Below are 19012 nucleotides of genomic sequence, written 5' to 3'. Positions count from 1 at the left end.
GGTGAAATGGTAGCGCACAATTGTTTGTTTGTTTGTTTTTTACCACCACACAAATATTTTTTTTTTCTGTTTTTGTTTTTGTGTAATTTTTCACTAATTTCCAACGTACTTGATGTAGTCTTGTCTCAGGCAGATTGTTTTCATATTCCCTGGCCAGCCAATATGATATGAATATTGATTATGAATGCTAAATTCATTTCCTTTAACCTGTTTGAGGACGGTCTGATCTTGCTGCAACACACGTTTCCCATAGACACCTGCCCGAGTATACTCGGGACTCATCCTCAAGGGGTTAAAGAGAAAATACACTCATAGGAAGCCAAGGAGCAAATGCAGTTTGGCTTGATGAAGTGTATGCACTAGTCCCAAATTTCTGAATTCTGCCGTCAGTCCATCATCATACATTGTATCTCTTGTGGAATATGAATGGGAATATAGCATAATTATATACTTGATCTTTTTTTTTTTTTTGATTAGTACATACTTTTTATTCAAACATCATGTGTCCTCTTACTTTTAGGCTTGCAAATGATATGATGGACTCCCTTGGAAGTCTTCCAGATGCTCAGAGGGATGCGATCCATGCCACTGAAGTGGAGGTCAGTGACACTATTAAGATGAAAACTCGACGCCTTTCTTGATCCTAACAAATACGTATTACACTGAAGTACATAAGGCCCAAAAAAAAAAGTGTTGTATTGGCGTAACATGAGATTTTCAAATAGGGTCGGGCGGGCAGATTTTTTTTTGTTTTTTGTTTGTTTTTTTGCTACCTGACCGTATTTTACGTGTAAAACTCGTATTTAATAAAACCCCATTTGATAGAGAGGGTCTGTTGCATCCAAAGTTTGTTATATCACCGGTTTAAAAGCCGTCACGACATACCGGTCAGAATACGAACGGACAAATTCCTGGGCTAAATCACCCAGCGCCACAGACAAATCGATTCTCCGAATAATATTAAATGAAATCTTCGAACCGGACTTGCCGGTCGCCGACACGCTGTACTGCGCGGCCATTTTCCGACACCAGCTGTTGTTGTTGTTGTTGTTTTTTATAATTCGCAAACCCGCATCGCGCCCTCTCTTGGTAAAAACGATGTTTTTCCTTTTTTTTGTTGTTGAAAAGTTCAGGGTCGGGGGGATTTTTAGGGTCGGGCGGGTTACGCCAATACAACAATGTTTTTTTTTTGCCTAATGTTGATGCTTGGTACGTAGTCACAATGTCCGATTGCACCATAGAAGTTGATGCTTAAAACCAAAACAAAGTTCTGGTATGCCTGCAAAAGTTGTCAAATTTCGCTCCCAAATGTGAACGTATGCCTTGTAGGAAATGTGCGGAATAACGCTGTAATAACAAGATATTCGATGGGCAACGACGAAAATGCGAAATATTAACCAAAAAGGTTCAGTCTCAGAACTTTAACTCACCCGAACGGGGTCAGGCTAAACTCGGACTCGGGGATAACTCGGCCTCGCTTTGACGGCGGGCTGAGTTGTATTGGTTGTCCCTCTGGATTGTACAGTGTCCTACTATTGGAGCGGCCTGTATAAACTACATTGTAGCGCTTCGCGTTCTGATGGCTACTAGTACTCGCAGTAATGGTCCGAATTGTTACAACTCGCACATAAAAAACCTCTTTGGCGCGCATGCAAAATTACTGTGCGCCTGTCAAGCACCTCTAAAGACAATCAAAGACGCTTGATAAACAACAACAAAAACTTCAAAGACCGCGCGTCTCAGCAACTGAGGTGATGTGCGTATAGGCTTGAGGACCGCGCGCTGTCCATTTGTTTTATACAGGATTAGCACGCACTTTCCTGTCTGTTCAGTTAGGCCTCGTTTCGTATTTTACAGTAGAAAATGGCGATCACGAACTGCGTGTAAATTGTCTGAAATAGGGTCGAGTTTTCTCTGAGACCGAGTTAGTCTGGAGCCTTCTGGAATAAAAGTCGGTTTTCCGACTTTTATTATTTTTCTCAAAATACTCCAAAACGACTCATCATTCCGGCAAACCACGTCAGCTAGGTAAGTTTCTTTGTAGACCCTTTCGATAAATTGCAAGCAAATATGAAATGGTGCCAGACGGGTTTTCAAGCCCTTACCAGAACTTTGTTTTTCACTTTAAGGAGAATTTATTTATCCTCACTTTTTATGAAAAGAGAGACCTGGGAGGAAGGTGTATCTATTTTTACAACATCCTTCTCGATTTCAATGAGTTGGAATAAAGTCACAGCATAAAATCGTATTTCCGTTCGCAGTATTTCCCTTTATCACAATATTGTACTGATTTTGTATGACTACTGTAAAACGAGGAATGTTCGCGTGCATTGTGATTTCGCGAATTTTGCGAGACCTGAGTTTCGTGAAATTAAAAGGCACACTAAAGATCTTGTCTACACTATATGCATTGAATTTAGAGACAACTTACGAAAATTCCATGCTGTGAATATAAAGGCCGTCGGCTCCCATTTGCAAAAATTTCATGCCACAAAAATATTGTGTTTTTCAGTATGTTTTTGTAAATGTTTTACTATAATACCATTTTTGTTGGAAATGAGCCAAAGGAAAATACAGTACTGTACATGAAATGTATGAAAATGAAATGAAAGAACTGTTTTTGTCTTTGATACTTACAGGTGAAGTGGCTTCTGCAAGATGAGATTGTGTCCGCAATGCTCTACACCAAACAAGTTACCATGGCAACCCTAGAAATGGTGGCTGATCACGTGGAACACTCCGTTGGGAAGGCAAATTGCATAGCTGAAGAGTTGGCCCTGCAGTTTGTCTTTGGCTCCGAGCAGAGCCTGGCAAAGTTCACGAGTGTAAGAAATTTCTGGCATCAGTACCAGCAACACCATTATGGTTTAAATGGTCTGGATTTTTGTATAGCTGTATGTCAAGAAGGTGATATCAACACAGATAAGCATTCCGTAAAAGTACATACACATGTAGGATACATCATTTTCTTCTGTTCTCTATCATTTATAATGTAGCCATTTCTAATGCAGTGATTTAATATGTCTTTGTTTGTTTGTTTGTTTTTTACCACGTATCTGTCAGAATTGACACTCATATCAGGAGTGATGAGAACAGACAGTAGAGAAGATGAAAATGTTAATGATTTTGAATATTCAGAAGATAATCAGCAAGAGCTCAAAAGTACTGATAGTGTCAATCATAAATGCATAGATTGGCAAAAAGGTGAGTTTTGTGCTCAGCTGTTTGCCCCAACTAGCGCGACTGCAAATTGAATGAGTTTAGAAATGTAGTTATACATGTAGTTGTATGCTGTGACATCAAAGATGGTAGCATTCTGCATTTGTTTCAGGTGTGTGTTTTGTGAATATGAGGTAAACAGTCCTTGAATTTTCATGTCATTATCCAGGAATTTGAGAGACTTAGTATCCCAAAGTACCAGTTCAGCAAGGTCCAGGACTACTACTACCTGTCCCTAGACCAGCTCCACGCCGAGACCCTGCGGAAGAGTGAGGCCATCAAGACGGCTCTAGAGTCCTGTCTTCAGCTGCGGGAGCAGGGCCAGGAGGCGCAGCGGCAGACTGACCACCATGAGGGGTCAGCCAAGGATGGTCAAGGTCAGTTTGGCCCTCGGGTCATTTGAGTTACTTGGTGATGTAGGGCGGTAACTCAAATGACCCAATTTGAATTTCTTCAACATCGCTTGATTTTTTTTAAATCTATCTCTTGCTCCCTGTTATGTTCTGGGCCCTGTTGTGTAAAACTATGGTAACTTTACAATTAATGGTAATTCTGCAATTATTGGTAACCATCAGTGATTTTGTGGCTTTGATTGTTAGCTATAGAATAGTGTTGCTATGGTAGTTATCATTGATTGCAGATTTATATACCATCTATTGTAAAGTTACCATAGTCTTATGCAACACGTCCCTGGTTTTCACTTTCCCTGTCACCCTAGCCAGACTCCTGCTCTTATTCTTCCTTCACATCTGTGCAACAAGACCTCTCTTGTCTGTTTATGTTTGAGTCATCGTCGTACAGTGTATGTGGCACATCATCTCAGATATTCAGGAAAAAAAATTGTTTACATTTTCACAGATAAACTGAGAATAGAGGTCAGATATTTGAACAAAAACCAGTTCCCTATATATGTTGTCTTTTCTCTTTTGCTGAAACTTACATTGTACTTGATAGACTTTGTGATTGATTAGAACCACTAAATTTTAAACTTCATTCTGCATATGGCAAATGGGGGAATATAAATGATGATAAGTATGCCAAGAAACAACTAAATATGCTTCTCTACCATTCTATTCATGGATTTTTTCATTCATCATGTTAAAGATTATTGCCAAATGCAGATATTTTGTTAGAGTTAATGACATTCAGCTTGAAATCATTTGTCTGCATATTCCAAGTGAATGAAACCATGAGTGACAACAGTGTGCTGAAGGGATAGTTTGCTGGTAAATGACATGATGTGAAAGAAATAATGCCAATAAAATCAAAGAGTGAGAGCAGAATCACCGAAAATGGATATTTTACTGCAATGAATCCACCTGTAGGACTGGTCGTCCCAACCACCACCATCATCTACACCCCTCCATCTCCTGAGAAGCACCCAGCCAAGAGGACCAAGGATGAAAAGCGAGATGCTCCCTCTGACCCATCTTTGACCCAAGGGGCGGGTAGTGTGATGAAGATGCAAGAGAGCAAGGACCGGCATCCATCTGATTTAGATTCACTGGAGAAGGAGGACGGTGATGTTGCAAGTCATCGCCATGGCAACAGTGGGGAAGAAGAGGAGGAGGATGGGAAGCCAGGGGAGGAGATGGATGATGTGGAGGATGAGGCAACCCTGGATGAGGGTGTGACACTGGTCGCTATGGAGACCGAGCCCCTGCCAGCTGATGATGGGGCAAATGGCGAGGAGATTGGGGAGGGAAAAGCTGAAGATAGGGAGGAGAAGGAAATTGGTGAGGGGAACGTGGACAAGACGGAGGGAGAGTTTCCCACTGAAGGGGCGGAGGGAGATGACATGGTCCGACATGCGGAGGATAATATCTCAAGGAGCAGCGGCAGCTCTATCATGGTATGTGTATCACTTGTGTTACACAGTGGAAAGGAGTATTTTCTTACACATATCTCTGATGAGTTCATCTGTGTAAATATGGCAAATGACCTGTAAGCTTGACAGTGCCTTCTTGAGCAAGAAAATTTTATAATACCTCACAGCACGTGTATTTCTATAACGCACTTCCCAAAGGGTATGTGAGGACTATCTCCACAACTCTGACATGAAAGTTTTGTCTGTACTCATGGCTTTAGTCCCATATGAGTCTTTGTTCTTTACGGATGCGAAATATGATAATAATGATAATGGTATGTTCCGGAGAAGAAGACATTTACGTAGAAGGACATCTGAAGTCACATTTGTCTTGTGTACATTCATTCGTTCATATATTTCCTTCTGAGTTATATCAAGAGGTAGAAAGATTTATCATTACTAATTTGGATGAATGATCAACCGCAAAAATTCACTACCATTTTTTTTTCTCTGTTCCTGTTTGCATATTAAGGAAGTATGTATACATGCCTGGAATATTATGTGACTACTCTCAATATAAAATCCAGTTAATGCAATCGTTAGGTTTACCTGTCTGCCTGTCGACCTCTCCATCTTAATCTTGTTCAAAGGTGCTGTCTGAAGAGCCAACACTTGAAGACCCTAGCTGCATGGACCAGCCAGATGCCAACCTTGAGGTTGCCATGGGAAACCAGCCAGGTGATGATGATGAGGATGGAAGTGATAAAGAGGAGGTGTTCAGCGGGGAGGGCTCAGAGGGAACCAGCACTCTGAGGAGGAGCAGCATCAGCTTTGAGGTTCTGACCCGGGCGAGCGACGAGGCTGTGCTATCAGATGGAGAACTTGGTGAGAAAGAGAGGTCATGTCTTTTAAAAAAAATGTTCATAAAGCTTGATCAGGACTTTGCATAGATGCATTAACCTGTTCATCGATTGTGGCCGCATAGATTTTGCTCGGTGCCTATAATGACATTTGTCTTTGTGGTATTCACTTGTGAAAGAATTGATGACATCCAAGTTCCTATTCTGGTATACGCTGTGCTGTAATTACAATTTTAGTTTCAACAACAAGGTATTTGAACTAGCTAGTGAATGCTAATTATCAAAAGGTACTAGTTGGAATTACTTGCATAGTAATCATTTTTCTGGATTTCAAGTGCAATGTACTTCTGATTCAAACCATGCGATGTCAATTCGTGTGATCTCTGTGTCTTATAAGCAGGATAGTTTTCAAAACACTCTTGGTAATGTAATGTCAGGCATTGTATACACCCTTAACAGGAATCAATGCGAGAATTTTAGGAAATGCATACAGCAAGGTATATATATATGCAGTCAAACCTGCTTGTGCTTTAATAATATTTGTCTCTATATTTGTTAACCCGTTGACAACGAGTCCCGAGTATACTCGGGCAGGTGTCTATGGGAAATACATGTTGTAGCAAAATCAGTCCATCCTCAACGGGTTAAATGGAGTTCCTTGTACAGCTGTACAAATCGGTGAGTGAGTGTGTCATATAGTAGTATATCATCAGGTCTGTTGATTTTGGTTTGTATGTTTCCTTGACTTATAATGGTATTCTGTTTATATTTTCCTCTCAAATATTTCCAATCAGCATCAACCACTCTGTCCCACGTTCCGGACGACACGCCCTCGCCTACCAGCCAAGTGACCAGCCCCTCCCCTCTGGGATCCTCCACCTCCAGCTCACCGGTCAGGGTTCAGGTTGGGTCCGGGGGCCAGGAGGGGACCAAGAGGCCCACCCACAGCCGACAAGGCAGTGGGGGTATATCCAGCGGGCCCTCCAGCCTGTTCCAGAGCTACGTCAGCCAGAGTGGTAGCACAGGAGATAATGATGAAGAAGGTGCGTGTGTGATTGTCAAGGGCTGCTCTCTTGGTTGCACCATATGTGATCCTGTATCTGTGCTTTGTATAGTTAATGACCTGTGGCCTTCCTGTACATAGTGTTTTGTATGTCCTGAAGAAATTCAAGTGTTTGATACTACAGATTGAATGAATCTTTAGTTGAATGCCAAATCATTGTCAATGTCTCAACAGAAGTATTCAGAGCTGTTGTAAAAGTATGATTAAGCAAAAATCCTGATTCTACTAATTATCAAATTCAAATGTATCAGAATGCCTATCTTGTTGAGTCAAAAGGGAATCTATATATTTCAGATTTTTTTAAAACACTTTGTACCATCAAAATGGCAAAACTTCCCTCATTCTTCAAGCAGACCAGTATTTGCTCTCTAATAACATAAGTTGCAAAACTTGCCAAAGTTTGAATAAAGATGTGTGTTCCCTGTACAAACATGAAAACACTTTGACACTGCAGATGATAGAAAAGGAAAAGGATAGAAAAGAGTATCCCTACGTCTGGTTGCAGTTGATGCATAAGTGAAAGCTTCTGCGGCACAAAATTGTCTTTCCTGAATGTGCAGGCTACGAGGCCAGCTCCAGTGATGTCGATCCGGAAGAACTCGCCACCTCCATGGATGTCTTCCATGGCACGATGCCGGACTTTTGGCTCATTCTCAAACTCTGCAGGGACAAGGTCAACTTGTTCTTTCACACAAGGTAGCAAATGGCTCATGACTTGATATCTCTTTCTGTTTTTGTTTTTGTGTCTGATAGACGCTGTATATGTATATATTTTTTTTCATTTATTCATTTTTTATTCATTTGCCGTTACCCTCTTTAACCCTAATCAGGCCGGGCTCTTTTGGCTAAGCTAAATCCGGAGGGGGGCGGATTCCGCCCCCCCCCCCCCCCCCCCCCCCCGAGATCTCAGCCATTGATGGTGTGATCGCGACGAAATTTGGCATGCGTGACACCCACGTCATAATCTACAAGATTGTGTTATAAGATTTTTTGAAATGATCAATTTCTAATTTGAATTAATTAATTATGCAAATTAAGCTCAAGATCATATATTAGCCTAATTAAAAGCATTCAGAGTCTACTTTTTGGTCTGTAAATCTGTTTTAGCATATTCAACAATTAAAAATCACAAACACTCCCAAAACTCATTTCATTTCTTATGTATTTTATTGTTTTCAGAATTTCTTACGTATTTCTTTGTTTTTCATCTTTTGTTTTTTCCTTGTTTTTTTATTGGAAATTGTCACTGACCACTTTTCTACCATAATTAGCATAAAATCAATCAATGAAAGTGATTAATTGTAAAAATAATCAGGTTTTTCTGACTTTCATGACAGAGCACTGTTTTCCATAGGAAATGTACACAAAATCACAAAATTGTGCCCGTTTTGGGGCGACATGTCATTACAAAAATAGGCGTGGCTTCAAAAAAGTATGCGCGGACGTTGTAAATTTGGTCTCAAAAGTTGCGCGAGACCTGATTGAAGAAAGTCAAGAAGCCTCGCGACGAGGCCTTCTCACGTTACAGAATTATAGCGCGAAACGTCGGGGGGGGGGGGGGGGGGCAGATTCTGCCCCACCCCCCAGCGGCCCTGTTAGGGTTAAGTAATTTAAGATGCTTGATCCGCATTTAAATGCACAAATACACCAATTGATGAATTATAAAAGATACATGTATCAGAGAGAATGAAATGAGGTGATGTGCATGTATTTAGTATTTGTTCTCACTTCATTGTGTTACTGCCATGAACCGGTTTTTAGCTCAGTAGATGGCGCTACTGCATTAACAACCACAGTGCCGTTGCAGATTTGGACCTACATGTGTATGTCTTTTTGATATTTCATTCTTTTTTTTCCGCCCCATTTTAGGTGACATGCTGTCTTGCCACTCCAAAAGTCACCCATATATACGTACTTGTATATATGAAATATATTTTCTGTAAAATGTTACACATTACCCTCAATTACTCGTAATTGTGCACTGTAAACAGTGCAGCTATTGTTAGTAGTCTACAGTATCTGCTGAAATTACTGTGTTAGCCATCATACACAATTGGATTATTTTCGTACTATGTCATTGTTTTTTGTTGCTTGTTTTTGTGTTGATGCAGAGAAAGAAATGAGAGCAAAAAGTTACTGGATCAGAAGGAAACCTACCAGTTTGTGTCAGAGGCCATTTCCAACAAGTGCAGACTGGTGAACCAGGTAAGACTATACACACCTTTTCATTTATAGATCACAGTCTCCCTCAATGATAATGATGTCATGTGATCTGCTCACATATCAAGTGTTGTGTCACATGACCTCTCTGTCTGTGCCACATGACACCTGGGGTTCGTTTTGTAGAAGTCCTATGGGAGACTTTTCGCTCATAAGATGCACTTATGAGAGACTTAATGAAATGGATTTTACTTTACATAGCTACAATACATACATGTATATGAGCAACTATGGTCATTCTGAGATTTATCTAAAGACTTCCATGTGATGACTTCATGAAACAGCTCCCTGGTTCATTATTCTGTGAAAGCTCTGCTGTGAGCTGTGTTTCACATACGGTTTTGTGTTGGATATGACAAAGCATTCATTTGTATTTGTATTGTATTGTATTTGAATTTAAATCAATGATATAATAATGATGAAAATGATAATTTTTATGTAGAATGTTCCAAATAGAATTATTGTAATGTCTAGTGATACTACAGTAACATTTGCAAGAAAAATACACTGTAGTGCACACTAGTCATGCGTTAATGTTGTCCTGTATTACTATTAGCATCTAAAATTCTATATTGAAGCAAATGCAGTTGGACATCACATTCTGTGTGAAATCTGCTGATATTGTGCTTGCATGCAGTAATTGCAAGCCAGACCTATGGCAGCTCTGCTTTAGTACAACAAAATGTTATGTAATGTCTGTAATATATTTCTGTCATCACAAAATAGAGACTACAAGTTGCAAAATGCAGTCATACACTGTACGTTTGCTGAAAAATACCACTGTCCCTTGTTGATGTGTAGTTACTAATGATACCCTGACAAACTGAATGCAGGCATTTCATTTTCTTCACTGCAGTGGCTTATTTGAAATGTTCCTCAGACAGAGTAGAAAATTGCTTATTGTGCAGTGTTATCACTTGCCATGCGATAGCTATGATGTCTCTTTTCATCTTAACAGGCGTCTACCCATTGCTGTGAGTGTCAAGTGTCACAATAAGTGTGCATGGTTTATTGTTATACCCACGTACTGTGTTTTGGGCAGGTAGTTTTCAAGTTAGTACAGAACACAGCATAAGTTGTAGCCACCTTAAGCAGGACAGAAGTTTGTCTCCTAATCCCTCACAATGAAGCAGGGGGACCAGTGAATTGAAAGATGATAACATGATGGCATGCATCTTTTGGTATCCATAGCGACTGCTGCTGCAGGAGCTTGACAACCGTAAGGTGTGCAACCGGCTGCTGGTCCCTGAGAGTGATGAGGACATCTGGAAGCAGGAGGACCACACCCTTCCCATTGAAAGGAGGCTCTCTGATGACCTAGGTGGGTTCACGGTGAAGAGACATCCCACCCATTGAGAGCATACACGTGTATAACCCTCATATTGAAGTTCTGTACAAATAAATGGTAGCATTTTGTAATATGGTATACCATACTCATAAGAAAGAATGAATATAAGAAATGGTACAATGTAGCATTACTTTTGAAATGATTTACCTGGTACATGTACAACATGTATGTTTCATTCCGTTGATTTGATCGGACTCTAGAGATCCGTTGATTTGATCGGACTCTAGAGATACAATGATCTGACACTGAATAATGAAGTTGACTTCTGTTTTTCAAAGCTGTGGTTAAAGTGATTTCAGATCAAGACCTTATTTTTTTTCCAATTTTCACATCAAGCATTATTCAGTTGTGATTTTGATATATTGTACTGTGTCTCAGTTGATTTCTCTTAAGCAGTAAACTCATAATCTGTCACTTTGATGAGGTTGGGCTTGTTTGTAATTCCAACTGATATTTATCAATCAGTATGAAGAGAAAAACACAAGAAGAAGACAAAGCTTTGCATATAATATTATGTAATCAAGAGTTACCGTTGACAGTGTTCAAATGATAGAAATGAATGTTCATCACTTTTTCAGATGCTGATGAAAGTGAGCAGGAAGCTAAGGATTACTTGGCTGCCACCCTCGACTTCAACCCAGGCCACTTTGCCTGTGACAGGGTCTTCACTACCTCGCTCCAAGTGCACTCACGACTCAAACCTTCACACAGACACGGGGCTGCATCCAGGGGTAACTGTCTAAGATTTCATGTCGCTTTGTTAGAATGCATTGGATATGACTGTCATTGCGATACCTTTTACGCCTTGATTTGATTGTTGAATTGCAACTCAAATGTGAGATAAACACATATTACTTCTGAAAATCAACATGTGATCATGAAAATGCACATCTCATAGAAAATATTTGTTATACAAAGAGGGTACATGTAGATGTAGCCTGTAGCTGTTTGTCCTTCATAGTGAGAATGTAAGGGGCCAGTAAAAATATAACTCACAGAAGTAAGTATTTGAAATTCATACAGCTGTACATGTGTACTTGATTGTTAGAATGCAAATCAAGTGCAAAATTTACCACCAAAAATTTACTGCCAATGTGGCTCTTGATGATAACTACTTGATATTTAAGAATGTTAGACATGAAATATCCATCGGCATTATAAGATTTCAGAGATTACGGCTTGATCTGAGCAAGTTATTCAGATGAAAAAAATATTTATCACAGTGAAGAGATTGCAGGTATTGAGGAAGGGGCCTGTATAGTTTTACAGCGACAGACCACAACATCTCTAGACTGAATATCAAGGACATGATTTCTTCTAGTTGTTACTGGCTAATGCAGTCAGACCTTTCGTCACCTCTATTAAAGTTGCATTGTAATATGCTCAAAAGAATATTGTAAATGAATCATTATGGTAGACTGTTGAAAGTATAGTTTCCCTCTGGCAAATGCAGACAAACTCTGCATAATATCTGTGAAAGTTGCATTGCAGTTATATGTTTTCAGTAATACCAAGGAATCTTCTTGGCAGTTGGGTTTCCTCTCCCGCATATCCCTTCCCCAAGCATAGTGAAGTGACAGCTTGCATTTTCATTGTCATTGATTGTTCTTGTTTTTCTTCACCCTATTTAGGCTTACAGGCGATGAAAACGGCCCTCACTGCATTTGCGGTCCAAGATAGGAAAAATCTCTTTGTGTACAGGGAGAGCTCAGGGGAGGTATTCTATCTCAGGTAGGTAGCCTACATTGTATATAAAAGAGTTGACATTCTTGTCATGTCTTCATACTTTTATTTGTGACTTCCATGGTAGTGTATATATGCAAGAAATATGGAAATTGGATGAAAGAAGATAATACATGTATGAGATGTCACAACTGCCTCGTCCAGTCACAGTGATGCAGAAAATCATCTGTCAGATCTTAATTCTTAATTTCTTCGACCGAAATCATATCAATCACTTATGTGTCACTTTGTTATCCATCATCTTCAAAATTCCCTGTTGTGTTGTCTTCAGTATTAAACCACATGTAAGATTGAAATATTTTTCCTGCTGTTTGTATTGTCCCACAGAAATGTAAAGAGGTATGTTATTAAATATTTTGATACTGATCACAATACTTTGCTTTGATTCATACCACTGCTTTTAAAATATATCATGAGATAAAGTTTCAAGTATTGCATCACATTTACATTTGGCATTGCATATCAAATGGATGAGATTAATTTTGGCAAGAGGCAAACTTGTGTCTCTCAGACCCACCCCTTTCCCTGTGAAAAGGTGTACTAATACACTGTTTTGAGTGTTGGCCTTCATTTCCAGGTGTTCTGATTTGTTATTTTGATTTTTTTTTTTCTCCTATAACTGCCAAGACTGTATGAATCGACAGTGGCATCAAACCACCCAGCCTCTTCTCGCCTCTGCTCGATAGCCGAGTCCTCTCACAGCGCCTCACAACCAAACTCTCAGCCAGCCTCGCAGTCAGGTAGGATGTTTGAAGGGGGGATCCTTTATCATAGAACATTTCATGTGGTGATGTTTAATAGCTGCAGTTCTTCTTTGGTGATCTTCAGGAGAGGGACAAGAGCAGATGGGATGGCTGGGATGAGGGCATTCCTTGGCTGCAGGAATGGGAATTCCCTCTCAGTTTATTTTCGACTTTTCGTCTAGCTTCCTCATTTTTGTTCAGCATTTTGTAGGTTTTTTTTTTTTAATGTGCGTAAAAGAAATGTACACATGTCCAGCGAAACTCTTTGAAATTGAAAGTGAATGTGTGACCAGCGGTCACTGTGTAAAGTCTAGTGGCATCCTGTTGACATTGTGAATTAAATTACTGCACAATATTTTCTGTGAAATTGAATGATCAAAGATGTGAAAATACTAGATCATTATATGCAAAAATGTATATTTCACTCTAATCTGCCTTGTTCCTAGAGGAGATTTGATTTACCAGTGGTGATCCTATCTTAATCGTTGTGTATGCTTTCAGTGTCAAGAGCGACGTCCATCCAATCCCTGAACACCATCCCTGGATCTATTTACCTTGAGGATGACTCTGTGTCTTCACATATGGTGAGTGATGCTAACAGACATCCAAGAAATACTGTAAAAGTGAAGATTTTTGAGGTGTTGAAATTTTCACGCAACCAGAAACTACGTAGCGCACAAATAAAAGCACATGAATATTTTTGCTTGCCATAGCATTACATTGTCCCAGTAGTTGATATCTTGATTTCGCGGAATGGTACTGTAAAAACACGCCAAAGTCATCTTACCCCGCCCAGCGCAAAAAAGTATTAGGCAATTTCACAATGTTAGCAATCAGTGACTGACAATGTCAGATCACACAAAGTACATTGTATAATGGAGATCTGTCCTCATGTCACTTTAACCCGTTGAGGACGGACTGATTTTGCTACGTACAACACGCATTTCCCATAGACACTTGCCCGAGTCTACTCGGGACTCATCCTCAACAGGTTAATAGTTTATTGTGAAGGTGAACAGTTTTTTTTTAACAGAAAATTTATCCATAATCCATTGAAAAAAAACTTACTTGAAAAATACTGTAAAAGACTCACATCCAAAGCCTGCTCCATCAGCACAAGTAGTATGAGATGACTGGTTCATGCAGTTTGTTACAAGAGCAAATACAGGCGGTACATATTTGCAAGAGTCATGATCATTTTATGTTGCTTACATTGTATGCTGTTTGGTGTAGTTTTTTGAGTGGAGAGCTACACCGTATATTAACTTGTATTTAACACAGGATAGTTGTATCACTTGGAGAAGATACATACATGCACTCAATGTAACTTTATTTTTGTTAGCACTTCCTAATGTTCAAATGATGGTAAATACAGAGGACAGAAAATTATAGTAGGAAATCCTTTAAAAGTATCAATAGATGTTTGACCAATGATATTGACATACCGGGGTATTCTTGGATGCTTGGTAAGCTCAGTTTCTTGTTCTTACGTTCATATATCAAGTTCTGTAGTAGGGAGAATTACAGGCACAAATTCATTCTAAATTGTTTGTTTGTTTGTTTGTTCATTTGTTTTCAGGGGTCTCGTAGTGATTCCGGCTTTGACACCCAGTCCATTTCCTCAGTGACCACCAAGGCGTCCAGTCTACAGGGTGGACATCACATCATCAGGGTGGACGTCTTTGGCGTCACCACTGCAGGTAGGCTTGTGACATTAGCTTGTCATCTATTTTATACTCAAGCTGTATTATTCTGTAGGGTATTATCTTTGCAAATTTTGTGAGTTGGATGCTACTTGCAAATTAAACAACACACACACAAACTATGAACTTTGAGTGCATCATGAATTCAACATGTACTGTACGTATGCATTTCTATGCCCATTGCTGAACTCTATACAATCACAAATTTTATAACCACTTGCAACACTTGTGATCACTATTTAGGAGCAGAGTCATACACACAGTCAAAAACCAGAAGATATGTTTTGCAAAGGGTTAAAAGTTATCCATAACCTTTTCTTGCAACCTCTCTCATTTTGCTTAAATGTTATCTGAATGTCGTATTTGGTTTTAAGGGCAGAACACTGTGAGATACATTTAAAGCTGAAACCACTGTATTTGCTCTTATGCTGTGAAAAATAATAGTATGCTATGAATCTGCTATTTATTTAAATGCGTAAGGTGTGTTAACAAAAAAACAAAAACATATTTCTTAAGTTATCCTTTATGTGAAGGATTTCAGATATACAAACGTGCATGAACTTAAACCTCTATCTACACAGTACTTATATCCATCCATCTACAATGGACACGTATGTATCCCTTTGTCTATACATCTATCCATTCATCTATCCATATACAATTGTACATGTATACCCACACATATAGACATGCCTTACACACACAAACATACAGTCATATGAATATACACACGTACATACATGAATATTACTGCTTTGACTTGAAGATCTTATTACTGAACCCATTGTTGAACATTTTAAGATGCTTTGCTCTTGTTTGACAAAACCCGTTGAGGACAACCTGATTTTGCCGTAAAGTGCATTTCCCATAGACACCTGCCCGAGAACTTGGGAGTAGCCTTTGACAGGTGAAAGATCTCTCACAATATTTTGCAAACATGAGCTCTGAAAAATATCTTTCTAACTGCCACAGGTCCCGAGATCACAAATGACCTTGTTGATCTCCTGAGAAAGAAGTTGGAGTCTGCCACGCTGGATGTGATTGCTGATATGCTGGCCAGGAACCCTCTGTGTAAGCTGACTCCAGATGATGTCCAGGTAACTCAATACTTCAACCTGTTTAAGGACAAGCTTTTTTTGCTATAACACACATTTCCCACGGTCAACTGTCTCATTTTTTTTCCCCACCATAGTTCATCCAGCCATGGAACAAGCCTCCCACCGAGTCCTACCAATTCACCATCCCTCAGTGGGCGATGCAGTACCTCAACTCTGTCCGCTACTACCTGCGCCAGAACCTGCTCCAGAACCAGTTCCTGCACCCGCCCAAGTACATCGACGGCAAGCCTGAGAACCACTTCCAGGACTGCCACAGCTGGCAGCTCCCGACCGGGCATGGGGTTCCAATGGAGCCCAGTGAGGCGGACGTCTTCCTGTACAACAGGCCGCACCAAGCAGAAGGTGGAACTGGTATGTCCAGTGACGAAAGATGAAACAATACTCACTCTGAAAAGTCACAGCATAGTATATCTGAGTTAGATATTCCCGTGCTTGGCCATTGGTGCTATGTAGGAGGTTGTATTGCGATGTGGATGTCTGTAATACTATAAAATGTCCTATCAGTTAAAGGACAAGTTCACCTTCACAGACATGTGGGTTGAGTGAATGCGGCAATATTAGTAAAACACATTAGTGAAAGTTTGAGGAAAATCAGACAATCTGTTCTAGAGTTATGAACTTTTGAAGTTTCTGCTCACTGAAGGCTGGACGAGAAGACTACTATAGCTTGTGATGACACATGAGTACAACGATATAAAGAAAATATAAAGAAAATTCAACATATTTTTACTTTCCTCGCTTAAAAGGTCTTTTGACTTCCCTCTTTCAGAAGGCAAGGGGAATAATATTACCCTTAACATACGTCCGTTACAAGTTGAGGAAATGTACACTTTTTTCAAAAAGAGAAATTTTGTGAAATTATCTTTTTATTTTCTTTATGTCGTTGTACGCATATGACATCATACACTGTAGTAGTGGTCTTCTCATCCAGCAGTAACTGCGCAGATACTTAAAAAATTCTTAACTTTTGAACGGATTGACCGATTTTCCCTAAACTTTCACTGATGTGTTGTACTGATATTGTTGCATTCACTCAATCCACATGTCTATGAAGGTGAACTTGTCCGTTAAACTTTGAAGGAAGACCAATATCCATGCAGTGAAACAAAGTTTAATGGAAGCTTGAGACGCATTGTCAATTCTCAGTACAGTAATATATGAAGGTTTTTTTTTTGTGAACTTCAGTGCTAAAGGAGAACAGTAAATTGCTAGTTGTGCACACACTCATTTTCAAAACAGAAGAAGTGTACAACATTGGTATTGTTATACTCTAATAGATACCTGCTAAACTTTTACAAATGGAATTTTTTAGTATCCTTCGTCATCCCAGGAACTTAGTAGTAAAGGAAGTCAGGAAGTCAGTAGTAAATGTGAATATGAATGTGAATATGTGACTTATGAAATACATGTATGTGTTTACTTTAATACAGTGTGTAAATGAGTGCAGAGGGAACAAACCTCCCTTTCTGATCACTCTACATCTTAATCACATCAATTATCATTCATTGTATCAGGTACTGCTTGTGTGGCCACCAGCCTGGTAGATGGGTGTGGCAACCCTGTGGTCTTGATGGACTGCCCGTTGCCATCGGTCATCTCCCACAAGGATCCCTTTGGTCAGATGGATTTCCAGACGCTGGTCAACACGAGTGTGTATGCACCCAACCAGACCCCGTCCAAGAAGCCAGGTAGGTTGAACGCAGGTTGGGACCCAAGTGTTGTACATGTGTATGTGTGTGCAGGGGCGGATCCAGGAATTCCATAAATTGGAAGCGCCTTTGCAAAATTGAATGGGGGTGCACGCGCTCCCCCCCCCCCATTTTTTTTCTTTTAATTTCTTTTGTTTTAACAAAAAATAAAGAGGGGGCGCACGCCCCCGCCTGAATCCGCCACTGGTGTGCGTGTGATTGACTGACTGCAGTGCATGATTTCATGAGTGTAAAGTGTAAAAATATACGGCTGTACTTCTATGCATGAATTGTGTAGTTCTCAGTCTGCTCTGTGTTAATGTCTACTGGGCTTGAAATCATCACAAAATCCTGTGGTTTGGAGTATAAGAAAGAGGACATCATTCAGTTAAAGTACTTCTGGATGGAAAACAGCACTGTACAGCCTACTGCGCATTCACCCCACCCTCACCCAAAAGGGCTCTCAGTCATAGCCAGGTACACCGTAGACTGCAGTTGAGTGTAATACTTTACCAATTTCCTCTAAAGAACACCATTCTCCCCATCTTCAGTGAGATAGAGAACAATACTGCATGTGACTCTAATGGCAGTCCGATGGACACAGCACAGTATTTTGTGATTAGTTTGCTCATGTATGCATGAGAGAGTCATATGATTCTGTATACAGCATCTTCTTTTTATCTTCACAAATTCTGGAATGAAGTGCTATCCACAAGTTTAACCCTATTCTAACTGGGGGGGGTCAATTTGACCCCCCCTTGACATTTCGCGCCGTGATTCCGCAATGGGCAAAGATTTTGCCACGTTGTTTCCTGACTTTTTTTTTTCGAAGTCTCCTGCATATTTTGAGACCAAATTTGCGATGTCCGGGTACACCATTCTGAAGTTACATGTACGTAATGTTTTGCGTATGCATGTCAACCCGAAAATGGCTCAAATTCATGATATCGTGTGCAAATCCAATGCAAATTGTGTTTTTTGGTTAAATTGATATGAATTAGATTATGTCAACTTTTAACCATTGAAATTAACCAATTTTAATGTAGATAAGCTTGAAAAAGTGCCTGCAACAAATTTTGGCCAAAAAAAAAAACAATAGAAAACAAAAGGTAAAAAAACAATGAAATACATAAGAAATTAACAAAACAATAAAAAACAAAAGAAACTGATTTTGATCGTGCTATTTTTTTACAAGAAAATTGTTCAATGTGTCTTGAGGAACTCTTACACAAAAATTTAGCAATCATTCAGTCTTTTTAATGGAGTTATAGGTGAAAATATGATTTCATGGGTAAATTTGCATAATTAATTTACTAAAAATAGAAAATCAAAATTTTTCTTTTGTATGACCATGTAATCTTGTAGTTGACATCCGCCTCTATGTTCAGGCAAAATTTTGAGGCGATCGCGCGATCGGCGACTGAGATCTGAAGGGGGGGTCAAATTGACCCCCCCCCCCCAGTAAAAACTTGGTCTCAAATAGCCCAGTTAAAATAGGGT

The 19012-nt window shown here is 39.7% G+C and overlaps 1 protein-coding gene across 1 annotated transcript in view; it reads left to right on the top strand.

The window, feature by feature from the left end:
- Window positions 1-19012, top strand: part of LOC139716862 (KICSTOR complex protein SZT2-like) — a 108826-nt gene that overhangs the window by 36348 nt on the left and 53466 nt on the right. The window contains exons 33-49 of the mRNA XM_071628391.1: window positions 521-599; window positions 2640-2825; window positions 3389-3596; window positions 4545-5071; window positions 5677-5911; window positions 6681-6929; window positions 7510-7645; window positions 9061-9154; window positions 10361-10490; window positions 11096-11248; window positions 12149-12248; window positions 12888-13000; window positions 13505-13620; window positions 14583-14703; window positions 15679-15803; window positions 15899-16175; window positions 17339-17512. Coding sequence (XP_071484492.1) covers window positions 521-599; window positions 2640-2825; window positions 3389-3596; window positions 4545-5071; window positions 5677-5911; window positions 6681-6929; window positions 7510-7645; window positions 9061-9154; window positions 10361-10490; window positions 11096-11248; window positions 12149-12248; window positions 12888-13000; window positions 13505-13620; window positions 14583-14703; window positions 15679-15803; window positions 15899-16175; window positions 17339-17512 — 3023 coding nt within the window. The remainder of the gene's footprint in view (window positions 1-520; window positions 600-2639; window positions 2826-3388; window positions 3597-4544; window positions 5072-5676; window positions 5912-6680; window positions 6930-7509; window positions 7646-9060; window positions 9155-10360; window positions 10491-11095; window positions 11249-12148; window positions 12249-12887; window positions 13001-13504; window positions 13621-14582; window positions 14704-15678; window positions 15804-15898; window positions 16176-17338; window positions 17513-19012) is intronic.

This window comes from Diadema antillarum, unplaced genomic scaffold (assembly GCF_040938485.1).
Source record: "Diadema antillarum isolate AM-2024a unplaced genomic scaffold, OU_Dant_1.0 scf00000071, whole genome shotgun sequence".
In the NCBI taxonomy this organism is placed as follows: Eukaryota; Metazoa; Echinodermata; class Echinoidea; order Diadematoida; family Diadematidae; genus Diadema; species Diadema antillarum.
Note: the sequence above shows the minus strand (reverse complement) of the source record. Positions and strands in the feature narration are given on the sequence as shown.